Source organism: Magallana gigas, chromosome 1, assembly GCF_963853765.1.
Source record: "Magallana gigas chromosome 1, xbMagGiga1.1, whole genome shotgun sequence".
NCBI classification, from domain to species: Eukaryota; Metazoa; Mollusca; class Bivalvia; order Ostreida; family Ostreidae; genus Magallana; species Magallana gigas.
In genome coordinates, this window is record NC_088853.1 from 28,386,102 (window position 1) to 28,406,433 (window position 20,332).

General features: G+C 31.9%; 2 protein-coding genes and 1 long non-coding RNA gene across 3 annotated transcripts; 1 reads left to right on the plus strand and 2 right to left on the minus strand.

Moving 5' to 3' along the window:
• The first annotated feature begins 825 nt into the window (after nucleotides 1-825).
• On the plus strand, nucleotides 826-3,354 carry LOC117687912 (uncharacterized). Its single transcript, XM_034465311.2, has 3 exons — nucleotides 826-994; nucleotides 1,338-1,497; nucleotides 2,756-3,354. Exons 1-3 carry the CDS (start codon nucleotides 929-931, stop codon nucleotides 3,295-3,297), a joined length of 768 nt encoding a protein of 255 aa, XP_034321202.2. The 5' UTR covers nucleotides 826-928; the 3' UTR covers nucleotides 3,298-3,354.
• Nucleotides 3,355-6,099: 2,745 nt separating this feature from the next.
• Nucleotides 6,100-9,063, minus strand: LOC117687913 (uncharacterized). Its single transcript, XM_034465312.2, has 3 exons — nucleotides 8,915-9,063; nucleotides 8,368-8,527; nucleotides 6,100-6,680 (listed from the first exon to the last, which is right to left on the minus strand). Exons 1-3 carry the CDS (start codon nucleotides 8,978-8,980, stop codon nucleotides 6,154-6,156), a joined length of 753 nt encoding a protein of 250 aa, XP_034321203.2. The 5' UTR covers nucleotides 8,981-9,063; the 3' UTR covers nucleotides 6,100-6,153.
• Nucleotides 9,064-9,597: 534 nt separating this feature from the next.
• On the minus strand, nucleotides 9,598-14,136 carry LOC117687087 (uncharacterized). The gene is made up of 4 exons (XR_010711828.1): nucleotides 14,051-14,136; nucleotides 13,223-13,314; nucleotides 9,912-10,005; nucleotides 9,598-9,735 (listed from the first exon to the last, which is right to left on the minus strand). It is a non-coding gene; the product is annotated as an uncharacterized lncRNA (long non-coding RNA).
• Between the last annotated feature and the right edge of the window lie 6,196 nt (nucleotides 14,137-20,332).

Here is a 20,332-nt window from a genome sequence, read left to right on the forward strand (position 1 = left end):
CAACTAACATATGCATAACAGAAATATTATCTTATTACGTCGATGATATGGTCATTTTTAAAATAGTATTATTTTAATATCATAATATTAGTATCGTTTTTTAATTTGGAAGAAATTCTAGTGCAGAATTATTTAAAGATATGTTCTTTTTCTCACAAGAACTCCCATTCCGTTATGTTTTATTAAAAAAAAGAAGTAATACAAGCAATATTTAACACGCTTTCTACTAAAACATTAAAAATTAAGTTTATAATCTTTTTATTGATTGTTTGGATATCGTTAAGAGCTCTAACTCATATAAATTGTCATGAAAATAACTACTTTAGAAATGAGTTGGGTCCGTCATCCTTATGAATGAAAATGAAATATGTTATTGGATCTACATATATATCATATTATTGCATGCCATTTAAAAAAAAGAAGTATAATTACAGGAGAAGTTTAGAAAACAAACAAACAAACTATCACATATTTTACAAAAATTGTTCTCTAATATTTAATCCTGCTATGTAAAAGGCTTTATTCCCTAAAGAGGGCATACTAAAAAAAAACTTACATGTATATCGACCTTTTCTTTTATACATTGGACGTTCATAAAATTGTGCAACCCTTCACATTATAACTTTACATAGTTAACTTATGAACGTTGGTAAATATTGAATTAATTTGATGACCTTTGCATTGTAAAACTATAATGATGTGAACATAATTTCAGTCTTGCAGTAATGATTACTTGAATTATCCAATTTTGGTTTGATAAATGTCAATTGCAATTCATTTCAAATTCCCCTGAACAATTTTGAAAAGTTGATATCTCACTTCATCAATTGTGCACTGTGATCTTATTTAAAATTCGAAGCTGCTGTTTTCCTCTCTTCACAATATTTTCGCAGTGTTGAGATACTGTGGCTAGTTATTGTGTAGAGACATGGGCATGATGAAATTGTATCTACTGGTACCATTAGTATTTTTTCTGGTGGGAAGGCAGTACTCTGTAAGTTTTGTATCTTTTTTAAACTTATATCTATATGATATATTGATTGATATTAAGTGAAAATTTTTTTAGGTATAATCAGCATTAATGTGTCTTTTTTCTGGTATATCAAATAAAAAGAACAACATTTTTCCTGGATATAAATTCAAATTTTGATCTTGATCGTTAAAAATTCATTCACGAGACAAGAGGGTGTGAAACAATTTCATGGTATTTTTTGAAGAATACGATACATATTTGACGTGAGTTTGAATCGCTTTAGAGGGAAGATATTATGTTTATTAACCGATTATAAAGTGAGTGTCAAGAGTCTGATCATTTGTCTTCTTGTAATACATTACAGAAATCTGAAATTATAAGAAAACTCCAGAAAGCGTCATTTCAGACTTTATATTTGAGCACTGAATCTTTGGGTCAACAATCCAACTATTTTGGGCGGTTTACTGGGCCTCCAGATACAGAGGCAAAATTTGATGGCGACGAATTAATATCATTCCAAAATAGTAGGTCAACTTTTTTTTTAGAACAATATTTTTATATGCTTGTGCATGAAAGATTTTTTTTAATAATTGTTAAAAAGCTGTTGTTTTTCCCTGTAAAAAATAATTATATAATTTTAAATTATCATAATTTCTTTAAAAACTATTTTTTATATATTTGAATACAGTTTGATATACAATAGTTTTGGTTGTTTAAAGAACATATCTTTGTCTAGAAAAATAATACATGTTTAAGTAATAATTAGGCTGTCTTTGATCCTTCTGAAATCGGTATATAGGCGGGTGGGAGATATTCTCGTTTCAAAGAGTGGGACATATATATTTAGGGGCATGTTGATTTCAATAGTTGTTTGCTAAATATTTTAAACATTGTCATTGAAAACTTGAAATCTTTAAAGTAGCTTTTATGCAGTGATACATTAAATAGAAATTGGGTGCTTTTGATTATGGCAGATTTGAACTAGGTTTTTATCAAAGCAGGAAAAGCAGGAGTATTGACTTCACAAGACAGCATGTCTTAGAAAAAAAATAAATCCACAAAATTTTAACCAATTTAACCATACTCTATTAAGTACTGTGGAATCATTATAATTCGCGGTGACTCAATGTTCGTGGTTTTCGTGGGTAGCCCTTGCCCACGAATTTATGTCCTCCACGAAAAAAATTAGACAGAGTATTCTTTATTACTAAAAGGGAAAACTGACGCACCCACGAAATTAGATCCCCACGAATAAGTAAAATACCAACAGTCCACGAAAATTGGCCCCATGAATTTAAATGATTCCACAGTATACAAATAAGCACTTTTGGATCTATTGGCTCTCACATTTCGTTCACCTACACAACTAACAATATATCTTTTCATCAGTTATGTTTTTGGAAAATCCATCAACAACAAGAATTTGTATTAAGGTAGTATGGGACACTTCCATGTTGTGACGCATTGTTTATCTTAATACACAATAAAACCAAATGTAGATATAAGTAGTTTCTTTCCCAATTCTGTCACATATCAGTGTAGCGCAGTGGTTTGAATGGTATACTACGAATTTGTATGTCATGTGTTCGAATTCCACCTGGGGTTTTACAATTTTTACCTTTCCAAATATTTTTAAAAGCTATTTTTGGTTAAATAATGTTTAAATTTGAAACTTCTAAACTGGTGATAGTATTTCAATTATGATGTACTTTAATGCACATTAATATCGACAAATTCGCTATGTTACATTAATAGCAAAATTATAAATCATTCTTATTTCAGAGTTTCAACGATGGGGCTTGGAATATGAGGCCGAGATGAGAAACAGTCATTCCAACTACGACAGCTGGCTAACCCTGCATTCAAACTCCACGGAGGAAACTTTGCTGGTGATGTTTAACTACAACTACGCTAATCGCTCTCAAACAAGGTTCATCGAAAATAGCTGCGAAATCGGAATAGAAAAGGTAGAGAGCACCTTTCAGACCGAATACATAGGAACAGCAAAGAACTGCGAATACCACGATGTCGTGAGAGAGTTCTTTATCGTTGGTTTAAACGTTAACAACACCAAGAAGGTGGTCAACCTCGCGTCACGTTACCCGTATTCTACAGAGACTATCCATGATAGATATTTAAAATATGTAGATACATACAAGAGAAAAGATAAAGATGTTTATCACGCCATTTTAAAATGGCCGATGATGAAACAAGATGGCGTCACTGTTGACAGCGTTCGCTTTGAGTTGTGGTTAAATGAGAAAGACGCTTTCATGGGTGATGCAATTGCTGGAGTTCGCATTTGGAAATTCAAAATTGTCTAAGTTTTTTTCTGTCTTTAATGAAAGTAAGATGTAGTTCAATAAAGCAGCGTTCAAATATTTGCTTTCAATCTTTCTTTTCTTACATGTACCTTGTATTTAATTCTAACGTTAATATTTGAAGTGTTCTTCAAACAAGAAACTTATGCATATGATATCGAATCAATATGTATCGCTTGCTGTATCGCTTTTAAGTCAGCGATATATTCAAAAAGTAAAATTCTACTAAAATTTACTAATAGTTGAACAAATAAAGTACAATTGTTGACTACAGTCCCTGGAACGTTTTACTTTCCCTTTCCATTTTCACTTGCGCTCTCCGTTTCGTTCCGTTTGCGCTTACAGGTAACAAAGCTCCCACCGTGCGTTCACTTGCGCTCTACCGTTCGCTCATTCTTTATTCAGCGTTTACTAACCGTTCAGTCAGATAATATTATATATAGGCTGATAACAATACTTACAAGAAGTTTATGGGTTGATCTTTCTTATTACCGACGAAACACAAGAACATAATAACTCTTGAAACACTCCGAACTGATTGTTTATCCAGCGTTCAAATAGCGTTCACATATCATGTGATGTGTTCCCCGTTCACAAGCGCTCACCAAATGTCATTCAGTGTGCGCTCATCGTTTGCACAGAGTGCGCTTACCATCCGCTCATCATTCAATCTGGAAAGTAGAATTTTTTAGGATAAATAATTGAGATCGGAGTTTTTCGTTTGTATGCAAACTGTATTTTGCATATAACAAGCGCCTTATGAGTATTAATAACTCGAAACATGTTGTCGTTTATTGTGTCAAATAGAATTTGAGTAAATTCAATGAAATATCCCTGAACAGAGCAAACCCAAATAATACAGAAGAGTCGTTAAAAGTCATTTTTTTTTCTTCTGAGTTGTTGATCAATCTGAGCAAAAAAGTTCAAATTTGACACACGAGTTCTCATTATAAACTTTCTGTGATCAGTTTTCCCAGTGACCAAAACTATTTTTAACTGTTTCATTAAATATGTTTAATAATGTTTATTCCTCTTTCAAACATAATTAAATCAATTCATATTTAGACATGCATAAACGATAATTATCTTAATCCGCTTGGTACATGTACAAAGTAAACGTGTGCATACCTTAGGAAATTTGTTAATCTTATTTCCTAAATTAACACATACATTGCAGGGTATTTTTTTTATTATAATGAAAAACTAATCCCTCAACACAAAATACATTGTCAAATTTTAATCATCAAAATGATAGCATGTGTAAAAATCAATTATACTGAACGTTTAAAAAAATGTGTGATTATTCGCCTGATCTTTTTTTTTAAATTAGCTCTGTAATTATTTATACTTCAATATTTATCAAAGACCATCAATAGTTATAATTAATAACAACTATTATACCTACCTTCCTACCTACTACCTACCCACCCACCCAACCATCGACCGACCGACCGACCGACCGACCGACCTACCGACCTACCCACTCACCTTCAAAATTTAGGTTCGGGTTAGAGGAAACATGGATATTTTTAATAATGGCCTTAGGTAAGATTCTTTAAACAGACGCATTGATCTTTGCGAAATTACCACTCCGTCATTGCATATCCTTATGGAAATAAGACACGATTTAAACAACTTTTTTTCTTTAAAAAGTACTGCTTTTTGAAGTTATCTGTAATCAGTGCGAGGCTATTATGTGTTCTGTTATCTGCTAATTTATTGATGGCAATTGTAAATATAAGTCTGTGGAATGTCTTTGATATGAAAACTTTTAACTGAGGTAGGATTGTGCTCAATTGTCAGTCGTCATTATCTAAACACTGCCTGTTTGGTAAAATTACAGTTGCAATTGACACCACAAAGAAAACCATTGTCAACCAACGCAAAGCGGAAGTTAACAATCATTCTCGAAGGGTGTCAATTTCAACTGTTAGCTTTCCATACAGGCATTGTTTTCATTGTTTTAACCGTTATTTTAACAAGTGTTTCTAACGCTAAAATAGAAATGAAAAATAGATCGAATTATTGACAGCGTCTTAACCAATTAGATGTTAGCATAAAACGTTCAACTACAAAAAGGACTCATGTATGTATACATGAATAATTTTATACCTCACGAGAATTATATTCCTCATGTTTAAACAATGATGAAAGCGATTTATTTTAAGAAGTAAACGATTTCATGTTATTTTCAATTTTTGACTTTTTGATTTTTAGTGGACTACCTAGAAAAAAATTCATCAAGGTAAATGTTACAATACAGACGCCAATTGCAGATTTGTCCCCGTAAGTCGATCCAACAACCAGTTTACCTCTGGATATTAAGGATCTTGCTCATCACAAGCCAACGTTTTTGTTCTTTAAGTGTATTTTAATCTGCTATCGTAATCATTTAGATCAAAAAGGCATCTTGATGTTCAAATTGATTTGAACATATCACATATGTATATGATTTGACCGATTTGTTAGGTTTATGTTCCATTAAATTTAACTGTTTATGAATTTTACATGATTTTATGTTCCAAAAAATTTAATTGTTTATGAATTCTACATGATCTTAAATGTATTAATGATAGTTTTTCCTTTCTTAAGTTTTGGCATATATCACTTATCTCATTGATATTATATAATGAGCCATTGAAGAATATTTAAAATGCGTAGAAAAAGCTAAAGAAAAACAGAAGAGAAATGTTACATCTCTATTTCAAAAACAAAATTTCTAGTTTTGTAGGCATTAAGCACAGTAGACAGTGCGCATGAAAATCAAATTATTTAATGTTGAGATAAAAAACAAGAAATCAAATTACGTTTGTTCTGTTTTATTAAGTTCCACGTATATCCTTCATTGATGCTTATAATTTAGACAATATTGAATCGCCAAATGCGAATTCTGGAAATGAGTGCATCATTTTCATTAACCCACAATTCAAAGGAAAGACCATCAAGGGTGACGCCATCCTTCTCCATGGCCGGCCATTTAAATATGGCGTAATATGTGTCTTCATTTTCAACTTTGTATGTATCCACATATTTCAAATGATTCTCGTTGATTGCCTCGCCTGGATACCGGGTAATAATGTTCTCTGTCTTTTCTGTTTTGGTAAAGGTTAAACCGACGCTGAAGGTATCCCTAACGACGTTATTGTTCCCGCAGTTCCTCGTTGTAGCTTTGTATTGTGTCTGGTTAACCAGCTCAGTCTTCTCTATTCCTATTTCGCAGCTGTTTTCGACGAACGTTGTTTGAAAGCGATTAGCGGATTTGTATTTTAACAACAAAGTCAAACTTTCCCGTGTGGAACTCGATTTTAGGACAAGCCAGCTGTTATAGTCGGAGAACCTGCTATTCATGTTTGCCTCCCATGCTGTGCTGCCTTCTCGCGTAAGATCTAAAAATAAAACGTGAAATGTAAAACTGTGTAAATTTTTATTGATTTTGATCTATATATAATGAATCGCTGAGTGAAATGTCATAAAAGTTCAGTACGTGTCAAGTTCAGTATTTGTAAAACGTACTCCAAAGCAAAGAATGTTTAAACGTTTTCCTAGCGTGAAATTTAACATATATTTGAAGTTCCCGTTAAAACTTTAATTACGAACATTTTCTTCTTAACAAGTGATTTTAAAACAATGTAGGAAGTTGATTTTTCCCCTTTTTATGAAATAACCGGGTATGCCAATTTGAAAGATATGTGTAGAAGTTGATAAAAGTAACCAAAAAATATCTTTGAAAAAGTATTCATGAATCCGAGACGAAGCAATATGTTAACGAACATATGTCTGGATAAAAATCCACCTTTTTATTTAGAAAAAGCGTGTATCTAGATACGATAGAAATATGGGATGATTATAATTACAACTCTGATTTTTTTAAAGAGCCAGAATAAGATTCATTTAAGTAGCTACGATATTTTAAATATATTTTAAACAAGCTTGGCAGTAGATATCAAATTGATATATGTTAGCATCAAATACAAAATACATTGTCATCTTCCTAATGCAATGTAAATATAGTCGTCTTTGCAATGTGTCAATATCTAAATATGGCTCTTGAAGTGACACGGATATTTAAAGGTACTTTCGACGTTATGCCCCAGTCACACATTCACGGATGAGCTCCACGGTTCTACTATACGGAATATTTTCCACGGTTGACACCGGAAAATCAAATAATTGTTAATGCCCCAGTCACACATTCACAGATCAACTCCTAGGTTCTGCTAATGATACGGAGTTAGTACGGATGCACTACAGAATGGATACAAATTGATACATACGAATTACTACGGATTTATATGGAGTTACAACGGACTTCTACGTTTTAAAACGGTTTAGTAAGTTTTTCTAAGGAAGTACTACCGTGGTTTCATCCGTAGTGGAATTTTGAACATGTTCAAAAATTGTCGTAGCTATACAAGTATTGCTACGTTTGGATACGATTACAGACGGAAAAGTCACTCATAAATGCATATCGCCACGAATGATTCCGGATCGCTTCCGTAGCTAATCCGGCATTTAATCCGTGAATGTGTGACTGGGGCATAAGGGAGTATTCACGCTTATTTGCAACACTCTATTTTGCTATTTTTACTTCTAAGTAACTCGAAATCAGTTTGCTGAATCCATAAATTGATATATCGGAGTCCGTGAAATTCTTCAATGAATTATTTAAGGATTAGACTGACTGGAAGTCTATAAAACTACGCTATATCCAATACTTCGATATATCCGAATAAGTATTAAAACAAGTTTGCGTATGTATTTTTTACAGTACACGTTAGGTTGTTCAATTTCTCTAACCATGGACATTTACCTGCTTTTTATTTTTCCCCTTCGGATTCTAAGTGATACACTAAATTTAAGAACGAAAATTACTTGCATTTTTCATCGTTCAACATGCACCATCGTCAATTTTTAACGGGCAATTCATTTAAAAAAGCAAGCTTTTCTATACAAATCTTAAAACATGGTTTAACATTCAGAATCAGAATGGAATGCTTAAAATCATTACTAACAAATTTTTAGAAAAATATTAATGCACAAGAAAATATAGTCCTAGGAAAAAAGTTTACCTACTGTTTTGGAATGAGATAAGCTCGCCGCCATCAAATGTCGCCTCTGTATCCAAAGGTCCCAGAAACTGTCCAAAGATGTAGGATTCTTTTTCAGAGGGTTCCGTACTCAAAGACAAAGGTTGCAACGCCGCCTTCTGAAGTTTTCGGATAATTTCAGCATTCTGAAATGTTATATGGAAATTAAGTAGATTCAGTGATCGACAACTGGTTCCTACATTAATCCTAAATTTAAGTTAAATTCTTTATAAAACACAATTGAAACCACAGTAGTTTCTTTTCTGTATTTGTAGTAAAAGTTATCATTTAGCTCAAAGCAAGTTTGGAATTTTAAATTTTAAATAATATATCGGAAGGATTACATTACAAAGCATAAACAATATATACATAAACAACAGATTGGTTTTATACTTATTACACATTAAATATTGTTTTCAGTCATTAGTAAATGTATATTTACCCCATTACTGCAAAAACAAAAACCCAACCACAACTAACAGTTTCACTTTTTTTTTGTTTAACCGAGTTAAAAAAAAAACAAAAAAACTTACGGCATTTTGTCCTCCGATCAATAAACATACTATCACTACCAAGACATACTGTCCCATCAAACCCATGTTGCACCACCAGAGTCAATATCACAATAATCAACAAACTCATGCATGTATATATAAAACCCGGCATTTCGAAATGACAAACGCAGCTGCTTCTATGCAGTTTGTAATACTGTAATTTATCTAATGTATGGCAATTACCGTAGAAATATGCACCATAATGAACATGATTAAACAATCTTGATGTATAATATAACGTCAATTATTCATAAATTCTACTCATAGTTATGATAATAAGGTAATGATTTTCAGAATCGTATATATAAGTTTACAATGCAAAGGTTATCATATTAATTTCACATCAATTGACCCTTGTTATCTAAAATTCAAGTTTAAATGCAACAATTTGCGATTTTTATGCAAAGAATTTAAAGTGGGGAAAAGCCATATATATTACTTAACCATAAGTTTTGAAATATAAGTTTATTTTCATCATTTTTATGTTAGGCTCACATATAACAAAGATTGAATATAAATACGAAATATATTTTTAATCCATAATTTTGAAGTTTGTTTGCTGCATCTATACATGTATGTAAATACAAAAAAAACAACAACAACAACAAAAAAAAAACAACTCTCTAAACAAAACTACAGTAAAAAATGTTTGAAGACAATGTGTTGAAGAAAAAAATCCTCTTTATTAAATATATTTCTATCTTCGATTAGAGAGATTACAGAGATAAATCTAATTCTAAATCTGTGATTAAATATTTGCATGCATGATTCTTCATCCAATAAGATTTCCAAGGCTTAAACTATAAAAAAAGAAAAGAAATTCAGCAGTTAGAAGTAAACATTCTTAAGTTTTTGTCATTGGTTGTTTTTAAAATTATGATTATTATAATAGATGCCTTAATAAATAATTTCAATGATTGTTAAAAAAATTACAATCACGAAAATCATTTCTCGAAGGCAATGTAACAATATTTACGTCATTTCGCAGATGTATCCGTGTAACTCGGGGCAATAGTCATCACGCCACTGGTAGTTATAATCCTTCCTTATCGAAAGACAATGCTGTTGCCCTTAAAATACATATTGACAATTCTAAAATGTCTGATGATCATTTAAATGATTTTATTTTCTATACACAAAAACCATATTTTTCTGTATGACCCGAGCAAAAAATATCTTCTTTTTTTTTAAACATATTTCCTTATGTAAATCATAAACAAATGAGGTAGCCCAAACTTCTTTATCAAATTATCTCCATAAAAATTATCTGTTGATTTCGAAAAAGCACTTGAATTAATTATATACCATACACATATATTTTGCTGTTTCAAACAATTTTAGAAGACACATAGTTAAAGTCCTTTTTATAACATGTATAGATGCATACTTAATTTTAAATTTGTTTAAGTCAATTTATTTTTTAATGATTCTGTACGTTTACGCCTTTTTGGCAAAAAATATATCATAAAGATTGAGATGCTACAAAATATGTTTAATATCCTTTATCGGGTAATTACTGGCGCCAATGTAAAGAGAAAATACACATTTTTACCATTTTCGTAAATTATGTGACCACCAAAGACCCTTTCATGCGGTACCTGCAACCAAAATCACTTTTCAAAACTAAAGTAGAGGACCGATCTATAATAGCTATTATTATCTGCCTTGACTATTGAAACCATACACTAATTCGTAAAATAATAATCATTACTATCTTAAAATCAAAATCATATGCTAGTAAAAATCTTAACTACTTACTCTACTAAAAAAAACAGTTTAAGAAGTATGTCGTAGCTTTTCGCGTTAATAATATAGAGTACAAAAAAGTTTTTAAAATAATAAATTCACCTAAATTGACTCGTAAAGATATTTATCGGTCAACACATTAGCGAAAAAAAACCCCCGACAATAATTCATTTACCTGTTTACATCCTAAAAAAATATAAAATAGTGTTTATTTTATAACATAAGTAAGTTGAATAAGCAAAATAAAACAAATCGTGAAATCAGTTTAATTTGTGTTCGCGGGTATTTTTTTTCGTGGATACATCGGTCATTAGTTTCAGTAAGAAGAATAACTTTTTTAAAAAATCTGTTTTCGTGAAGGATGTACATTTTTGGAAGACCGCTATCAACAAATATTACAAATATAAGCCACCACGAGCTCCAGTGCTTCCACAGTGCAGACCCTGAAACGTACTACTACACCACACGGCCGCTGCACGTTCTATTCACGCTCGCTAAACGATTTACACGAGACATTGAACTATTTACATGTCCATCAAACGATACACACTTTGTTTGAAACTCTTAACGGTTTGCACTAAACGCTGAACGATTTTCACGAAACTTTTCTCGCACGAAATAGTTGCTTGCTTTTTACACGTTTTGGACACGCTTTGATTTCCTTACAAGCAGATTTTTCCTCTGATTATAAGAATTATTTTAAAATGACACGTTATAACATATATTATAAATACAGATAAAAAGATCTTTATTTAAATCACAATAACAATATTTACATTTATTAACAAAGAATTCATTCATTCACACCAATAAAAAAATGCTACAAATCATGCATGAATATGTATTAATCGTTAAAAAAGATACTTAGCAATCGTTTCAATGTCGTATGATAAATGAAATTGTTGCCAAAAAATAAAAAATGCAGAAAAGATAAATGGTTTATTAAATGACATTGATATTGGAATCCGTATTATTACAATCTTACATCTTTTTTTTTTATTCATATCGTATCAACTACGTATAGACTATGTTCCGTGTATAAAATTTCAGAATATTAAAATTAGACGATTTGCATAAAAAGAAAGAAAAATAGTTTGTATCCCTTTTTATGCAAAAAAAATTAAGAACATTATATTGGGAAGAACAATATAAATAATTAAATTCCAGACTCAATATACACAAAACGGCTTATTTACCACACACTGTTAGAATAACCATATATTTATAGACATAAAATGTAAACAGTACATTTCCCCCTGTTCTTCTTCAATTGTGTTCATTTAATTGTTTAACTTTATACAATTAAAACTGAGTACCTTATCAAATACTAAATTAAAGTCATAAAACTGTTATTGTCTGTTAACCAAAAAAATAGACGCGTGACCATCCAAAGGAAAAAAATACAATTTGATTTACAGGTTTAGCCAGCTGCATTTGTTATCAAATATCTAAGCTATGTGTGAAAATTGTACATTGTTGAAAAGTTCAGTTATCGATGGCGAAACAAAACCCTTAAAATACTACATTTTTATAACGAAATGACAGTATTTTAAGGACTTGTTTTTTTTAAGGTCTTGAACACACGTATGCAAGTGTTTTGTTAATAACAAACTACTCCGGAAAGTTTTAAAATCAGGAGTTATTTTGTATCACGTGATAAATGAGAAAAGTTCCTAATGAAATCTGATGAAACGTGTCGAACGACTATCGCATGCTTTACTCGAAACACAAAGCGCTTTACACGCTTTGCATGAAACACAAAACGCTTTACAGGAAACATTAAACTATTTACAGGAAACGATTCATGCTTAACACGAACGGTAAACCGTTTACAGGAAACGATTCTCGCACTGGTCGCACCCTTTGTTGGTGTATTATTGCGTTTCAATGTCTGTAAGTACCCGGATTATCTGGTTGTGTTTGGTACCAGTCCGTATATCCGTTTTTTGTTTTTTTGGTTTTTTTTGTTCCGTTTGAACCCAGTATTAAGTCTGATTAGATGTGAATTGGTAGCGCCCACCGAGCCAAAACATAAAGCTTGCTGAAAATAAAAACAAAAGCAAAAAACGATATTAAACGATTTTTTTTAGATAAATAATTGTGCATTTTTGCACATACTTCTTCAAGATTGTTTTGCCAAAGGATTGAAATTATACGTTGTATATAAATTAGTCGCTACCGACGAGCTCTCAGTTAATATTGCCTTTTTTTGAAATGAAAAAGAAATCGGACCGAAATCAATATGTGTTCTATTTTGTATGAATTTCTCTTCAGTCTGTGACTCAATGGCTACCAAACTTGCACCAAATGAAATGCAGATGTCCCGGGAGTAAGATAAACACGTATACCGTTTAAAGTGGATTTAATCGTTAAAAAGCGTTTTAAAAGCCCATATAATTTCATTGCACGTTTTTTTTTTGTAAAAATACTAGTTTGTTGCATGTTGAAATTTAATAACAAAGAATTAAAAAAATCAAAACAATTAAATGATTGAGCTGTAATTAAAACTAAAATTTTAATAAAAAACAGGCTAAAACCTACCGATGAACTGTTCCAAGACCGAGTGTCTTTAGAAAAAAAGTAGCAGGAGTCCCCATGATGGTCCCAGCCAAAAAGACATCCTGCGGCAGATTCTGTGCAACAAACATATGTACAACTACTAAAATGTATTTTGGAGAGGATTTTTTATAGACAATGCTATCCGTTTATATGTTATGCATGATACAATATTGTTTAAATTACAACTACTACGTGTTTGTAACCAATTTTATAGCAATCTGACCAGCGACCAGTGCGCTATACATATCAACTTTCTCAGCTAGGCAAGATTAAAATCTTTATTTAGAAAAAAAAATACAAAATGAAACACTTTCTAAGTTAGCAACTGTTTTGTGACGAGGATTGCCGAGGCACAGTAGACTAAAGACATACATGTATGCCGAGGCACGTTGTCCTTAAACATATTATAAAAATATCTGTGTTTATCAATCAATCATTCATTTTGTTTTAAAGTTATCAAAAAAAAAACCCCAAAAAAAACCCAGAGCGACAAGGAAAATATATTCATTTTGTTAATTATCTTTGATTTCATTTCAAGTATGCTGTAAATTTATACATGTATACATTATTGCGGCAAAAAACAATATTATAATTAGCTGGAAGCATTGCTCATTTCAGCCTTCACAAGCAGCTAACAATCTTAGGATAATGCAAAAAAGAATAATAAAGTACACGTAAATAAATGTCCAACTGTCAAAATGACACAATTTGAAGAGGATAAAAAATATTATTCAGCTGATAGAATGAAGATTTATGTTAGCATTAAAGAAACACAGTCAGAGTCATTAAAATAGTCTACAGAACAAATACCTGTATATTTCACAAAAATAGCAATCAGGCCAAAAACGTAGACACTTGACATGATTATCGTTGAAAATGTGCGTCACTTATACAGTTAATCGGTGAATCAAGTCTATGCATACGCATACCTTGACAGAGTTCTTATCAAAGACCAAATCAATGGCATCAACCTAGTAAATAAATGTTTCTTCGGTCAATATAAACACCCAAAAATTCAAGGCTTCGTTATATAAAATAATCGTTTTTTTATTTTGAATGATTAATGTCAATGACAAAATCCATTTAGTTTGAATAAAAAATGAAGTATTATATCTTTAGATATCAAAAAATTTGCAATGATTAAATGATTTAAATATACATTTTAATCGCCTTTTAAATAGAGAAGAATTTGATTATCATCTCAAACACATTTGCCTGTTGTTAAGAATTTTCTGACCAACAAACCTAATTTGCACAAAAACATATCTTTTTTCTTGTTACGTTTAAAGTGCTAGTTAAGGTAAATAATTAACTTTAATTACTTAAAGGTTCGAATTTTGAAGTGCAGTTTTAAATCAGAAAGGTCAAACATATAATTCGTGGGTTTTTTTTTCTTTCTTTTTTTTTTTAATATATTTTGCTGAAGCAATTTTGTATTTGTTATCTGCCCTTTATACGACGAATGCTTTTTGTTTAATTAGATACCACAGCGTCTGCTTCATTTGTTTTTATTTGGATATTTTACCGGAAATTGACATTGATGGTAACCTACCATCAAAACTTTATATTAAACGCGATGGCTTCATTTTTTCTATACTGTAAAACGAGAAAATTTGGCGCTTACGTATTTTAGCGCAAACGCAAGTGCCAGTACATAAGCGCAATTATATTTTAGCGCATGCATCTTTTCATAAAAAAAGTTGCTGTTTGATAAACGATCACGCCCAAAATTTAGTTCTGTGTTCACTCAAGCACGTGAACACAACGACTTTGATTTCTATCTCGCATGCACGGTAAACTGTCGTTGAGAATAATACACTTACTTTTGTGTAAATCGTCAGTAGATAGATATGAAAACCTCATTTATTGGCGATGATGCGTAATTTTTGTTGGTAAACAAATTTGAGTTATCGGACTTTGAAGTTAACGTGTCGACTTGTATAACACTAGAAAAGTCCCGAAACTAAAAGTGAAATCGAATGCTACATTTACCATGAGTTTCGATCACCATGAGAGAATTTTTTTTTCACAGTAATTTTACATTAAAAAAACACAAAAAGGTATCGTCTTGTTATCTTTATATCCACTAATCAGAGATCAAAGGAATTATGATCAATCATGTATTGTCAGCGTTAACGATCGCCACGCTTAATCACATTTTCACCCCGAGGCGCTAAATGGAAGTTGCATGGGGAGAAGCCCAGTGTTCAAGGTGCGAATGAGAGATATTAAAAAGCAATTAAAACTGAATTAATAAATCCATGTTTAGGCACTTATACCCGATAACCCACACCGTTTATCTGTGTTATTGTTTAAACAAACATAACCGACAGCATCTGATATTTAAATGAACACTTCTATATAGCCTTAAAAATGGACAGACGTTATTGTTTTGCAACTTGAAGAAATTTAATACATATGGAAAATCGTTGGCGGACTATTAATTTTAGAGCTCAGAGGCAGTTGCGCCAAAGGCGCTAAAATTTGTAGTGCGCCATATTTTCTCGTTTTACAGTAGTCAATGTCCTTACTTGTATAGCAATATACCTTCATCACCTGCATATGGTGTTTTTGCCTCTCTCAGTTAATTCGATACGCAAAGGCATGCTCTTAGGACGAAAAGTTTTTAAGGCGAGGCAAGCAACTGAAAAAAGTTGATAAAACAGGACTATCAACAGTCTGGTTTGAACTCATCTTTTCGTAAGTTCTTTGATCGATAAAGCGACCTTGTCAGCAAACACAATCTTCCCCTACGTCTCTGCTGACTGACTTTTTTCATACTAATTGTTAGAACATAATTAATTACCTTATTGTGTACGGAACTTTTTGTTTTTCCCGATTACGACAAAGAGCACACGGCGGATGTGGCCGGTCAGCAGAGGATCTTCAATTCATCATGGCACCTGATCCTACCTTTATTTTTTGAAGAGGTATGTGTTAGCTCTGTTCCTGTTTTGTAATTTGGACTTTTAAATTTGAACACTGTTCATTATCATCACCTGTCATTTTTAATGAATTTTCTCAACCACGGTTTTATTTTGACCTGCTATATCTGGCAACACTGATTTCAAACTAGATCTTCTAAAAGACTGTTGACATATAAACTTAAGTAAACCAACTTATACCATGTTGAGACCAAGAACGTTCATGATAAGAAGCACTGTATAAAAAACAACAGTTTCCGCATAACACAAATCCTATGCAAATTGTGCGTTAACTCAAGAAATGCATGGTTTACACAAGGTGTTCATTTGGAAGCCCGACGTTTACATAGGTTTACACATTGCCTAAACTTAAGCTATCCATCAGTTCAGGTGGCTTACAAAGCGGGAACCTGCAGAAACATGAGGTTTAGCAATTGTTTCATTAGGAATTTATTATTTAAGTGCTTGTGGCTCCGAACGTTTGTTGATCATTTTCTCTAATGAAGAACTGAGTAGGTAATGTAGATGGCTGTTCAATGTTACCTCCTCAAATGTTTTGTTTGCAACTTTTTACCGGTCAATCGATCACAGGCTGCTACATATAATCGTAATGGCATGCAGTAATATTTTTTCCTAATGAGGTAAAATGCACTTCACATACATGTATCTCCAAAGTATATTTGTATCATATTCTTTAAATTCTATGGGTAATTTTATGTGATATTTACATTATTCTTATATAAGAACACGCAGTGAAAATATGTAAGATCAGAATCATCGATCCTTTCGAAATTAACACTAGAGTCAATATACATCGTTTTGACTGGAACAAAGACGTGACTTAGACATGGTTTAAAAAAAATATGTTTTACTTTATGAAGTTCTATGTTTCTAATCAGTGCGAGGCTAATATGTGTTTTGTAATCTGGTAATTTATTGATGACGTTTTAAAAAAAATAATGACTGCAGTATACCTTTGATATCGCCAATAACTGAAGTTGAGTTGAGCTCAATGTAAGTTTTCATTGTATTAATAGTGCATGTTTGAGAGGATAACAGTTGAAATTGACATCCTCGAGAAAAACCATTGTTAACCGACCCAAAGCGAAGGATGACAATGTTTTTCAAGGAATGTTAATTTCAACTGTACACAGGTACCTTTTTAATACTGAATCTCTTGATTTTAAAGAAAATTTTACTGTATTAGTTTTTTGTTTAAACTGACTTCCTTTGGAATGACGCAAAATCTACGGCGGACCGTACGCGCATAATTTTCGCTTTTGTAGCAATTCGTTGTGCTATCCGTTGCCAAGTGTGTTGCTAGCTACCGTAGATGGTAATAGCACAGATTATAGACTGCATCTAAATCACTTGGATTACAGCATTCAACATGAAAGTGTAAGGATGATATATACGTATACATGTACGTGTACATGAAGAATTTTTCAGCTTACGAGGTTAATAATTAGAGGCTAAAACAACAATATTGAAAGGGCCCATTTTGGTAAGAAGTGAACGATTTCAAATTATTGTCAATCCATAGCCAGTTTAATGGACTGGATTTGTTGTTAAAATGAATGCTTGTATATAAAAAATATGATTTCAAAGTTATTAAAGAGTTGTTAAGAAATGTACTCATTACGTATTACGTATTCATTACATAACACTCTTATAATTCCTTAAGTAGCCCTTTTTAAAGAATGCTTTCATAATAAATTATAATGAATGTATAAGGTTTGACTGATTTGCTAGCTTTATGTTACATTAGAATTTCATATGATGTAATGTGCATTTAAACGGTTTTTGTACCTTTCGGCATATATCACGATTTATTTTTTGCATTCGGGTATTAAAAAATATGACCTCTTTTTTTCACAACGTTATAAATAGTTTATCACGATGACTCTTCAGTTTTGATAAATTTAAAAAATGCTTAAATTGCATATAAAAAAGCTAACGAAACAAGAACCGAAAAAAAACCCCAGCATTTCTAGTTTTGTGAACACTAAGCCCAACACACATTACACTTGAAAATTATTTAATGTTAAAAAAAAATCATATATATTCTGTTTTATTGAGTTCCACTTTATCCTTCATTGTTGTTTAAAACTTAGACAATATCGAATCGCCAGAGGCGATTGCTAGCTAGAAATACGTGCATTAACATATAACGCCAATAACTGGAGTTGAGCTCCACTATAAGTTGTCATTATATTAATAGGGCATGTTTGAAAGGATAACAGTTGAAATTGACATCCTCGAGAAAAACCATTGTCAACCGACCTAAAACGAAGGATGACAATGTTTTTCAAGGAATGTTAATTTCAACTGTACACAGGTACCTTTTTTTTATACGGAATCTCTTGATATTAAAGAAAATTTTACTGTATTAGTTTTTTTAAACTGACTTCCTGGGAATTACGCGAAATCTACAGCGGACCGTACGCGCATAATTTACGCTCTTGTAGCAATTCGTTGTGCTATCCGTTGCCAGGTGTATTGCTAGCTACCGTAGATGGTAATAGCACAGATTATAGACTGCATCTAAATCACTTGGATTACAGCATTCAACATGAAAGTATAATGATGATATATACGTATACATGTACGTGTACATGAAGAATTTTTCAGCTTACGAGGTTAATAATTAGTGGCTAAAACAACAATAATGAAAGGGTCCATTTTGGTAAGAAGTGAACGATTTCAAATTATTGTCTATCCATAACCATTTTAATGGACTGGATTTGTTGTTAAAATGAATGCTTGTATAAAAAATATGCTTTCAAGGTTATTAAAAGAGTTGTTAAGAATTGTACTCATTACGTATTACGTATTCATCACAAAACAATGTTGTAATTCTTTAAGTAGCCTTTTTTAAAGAATTTTTTTATAAAAAGTATAATGTATGTATAAGGTTTGACCGATTTGCTAGTTTTATGTTTCATTAGGATTAACATGCTATGAATCCCACATGATGTAATGTGCATTTATGATACTGTGTTTGTACATTTCGGCACATATCACGATTTATTTTTCACATTCGGGTACTTCTTCACAACGTTATGAATAGTTTATCACGATGACTTTTCAGTTTTGATAAATTGGAAAACATCATTGATAAAAAAAATGAAAATTTGAGAAATGCTTAAATTGCATATAAATAAGCTAACAAAAAACAGCATTTCTAGCTTTATGAGCACTAAGCTCAACACACAATGTACATAAAAATTAAAATTATTTAATGTTGAAAAAGAAAAAAGAAAAAAATCATATAGATTCTGTTTTATTGAGTTCCACTTTATCCTTTATTGATGCTTCAAACTTAGACAATATTGAATCGCCAGAGGCGATTGCTAGATATACGTGCATTCTTTTCATTTACCCACAATTCAAAGGAAAGACCATCAAGGGTGACGCCATCCTTTTCCATCGACGGTCATTTAAATATGGCGTAATATTTGTCTTCATTTTCAACTTTGTATGTATCAACATATTTCAGATGATTTTCGTAGACTGCCTCGCCTGGATACCGGGTAATAATGTTTTCTGTTTTTTTTGTTTTCCTAAAGGCCAAAACGACTCTAAATGTTTCCCTAACTACATTATTGTCCCCGCAATTTCTCGTTGTAGCTTTATATTCTCTCTGGTTACCCACCTTAGTCTTCTCTATTCCTATTTCGCAGCTGTTTTCGACAAACGTTGTTTGAGAGCGATTAGCGGATTTGTATATTAACAACAAAGTCAAACTTTCCCGTGTGGAATTTGATTGCAGGACAAGCCAGTTATTATAGTCGGAGAACCTGCTATTCATGTTGGCCTCCCATTCCGTGTTGCCTAGGCCTTCTTGCGTAATATCTAAAAATGCATTGTGAAATTTGAAACTGTATACATGATTATTGATTTTTATCTATGAATAATGAATCGCTGAGAGAAATGTCATAATCATCAGGCTCCACCGTCACTAAAATTTTTAAATCCCTCATCTCGTTCCTCAACTCAAATCCTTTAAAGAAAAGTACATAAATTTGAGGTCAAGCTGAGTATTGACTTAAGGAAGGTTGGCAATTGCGGGGTCAGATACTGACCCAGAGATGAAGAACAATACGTGCCAAATTCAGTATTCGTAAAAAAGACCTTTTGAACCTTTTCTCTCGAAAAATTTACATAC

Excerpts from the sequence above, each read along its gene's own strand:
- LOC117687912 (XM_034465311.2), top strand. The coding sequence starts at position 929 with ATGGGCATGATGAAATTGTATCTACTGGTACCATTAGTATTTTTTCTG. Across the intron at positions 995-1,337 it reads TGGTGGGAAGGCAGTACTCT|AAATCTGAAATTATAAGAAA; the intron begins GTAAGTTTTGTA and ends AATACATTACAG. Across the intron at positions 1,498-2,755 it reads ATTAATATCATTCCAAAATA|AGTTTCAACGATGGGGCTTG; the intron begins GTAGGTCAACTT and ends TTCTTATTTCAG.
- LOC117687913 (XM_034465312.2), bottom strand. The coding sequence starts at position 8,980 with ATGGGTTTGATGGGACAGTATGTCTTGGTAGTGATAGTATGTTTATTG. Across the intron at positions 8,528-8,914 it reads TGATCGGAGGACAAAATGCC|AATGCTGAAATTATCCGAAA; the intron begins GTAAGTTTTTTT and ends ATAACATTTCAG. Across the intron at positions 6,681-8,367 it reads GCTTATCTCATTCCAAAACA|ATCTTACGCGAGAAGGCAGC; the intron begins GTAGGTAAACTT and ends TTTTATTTTTAG.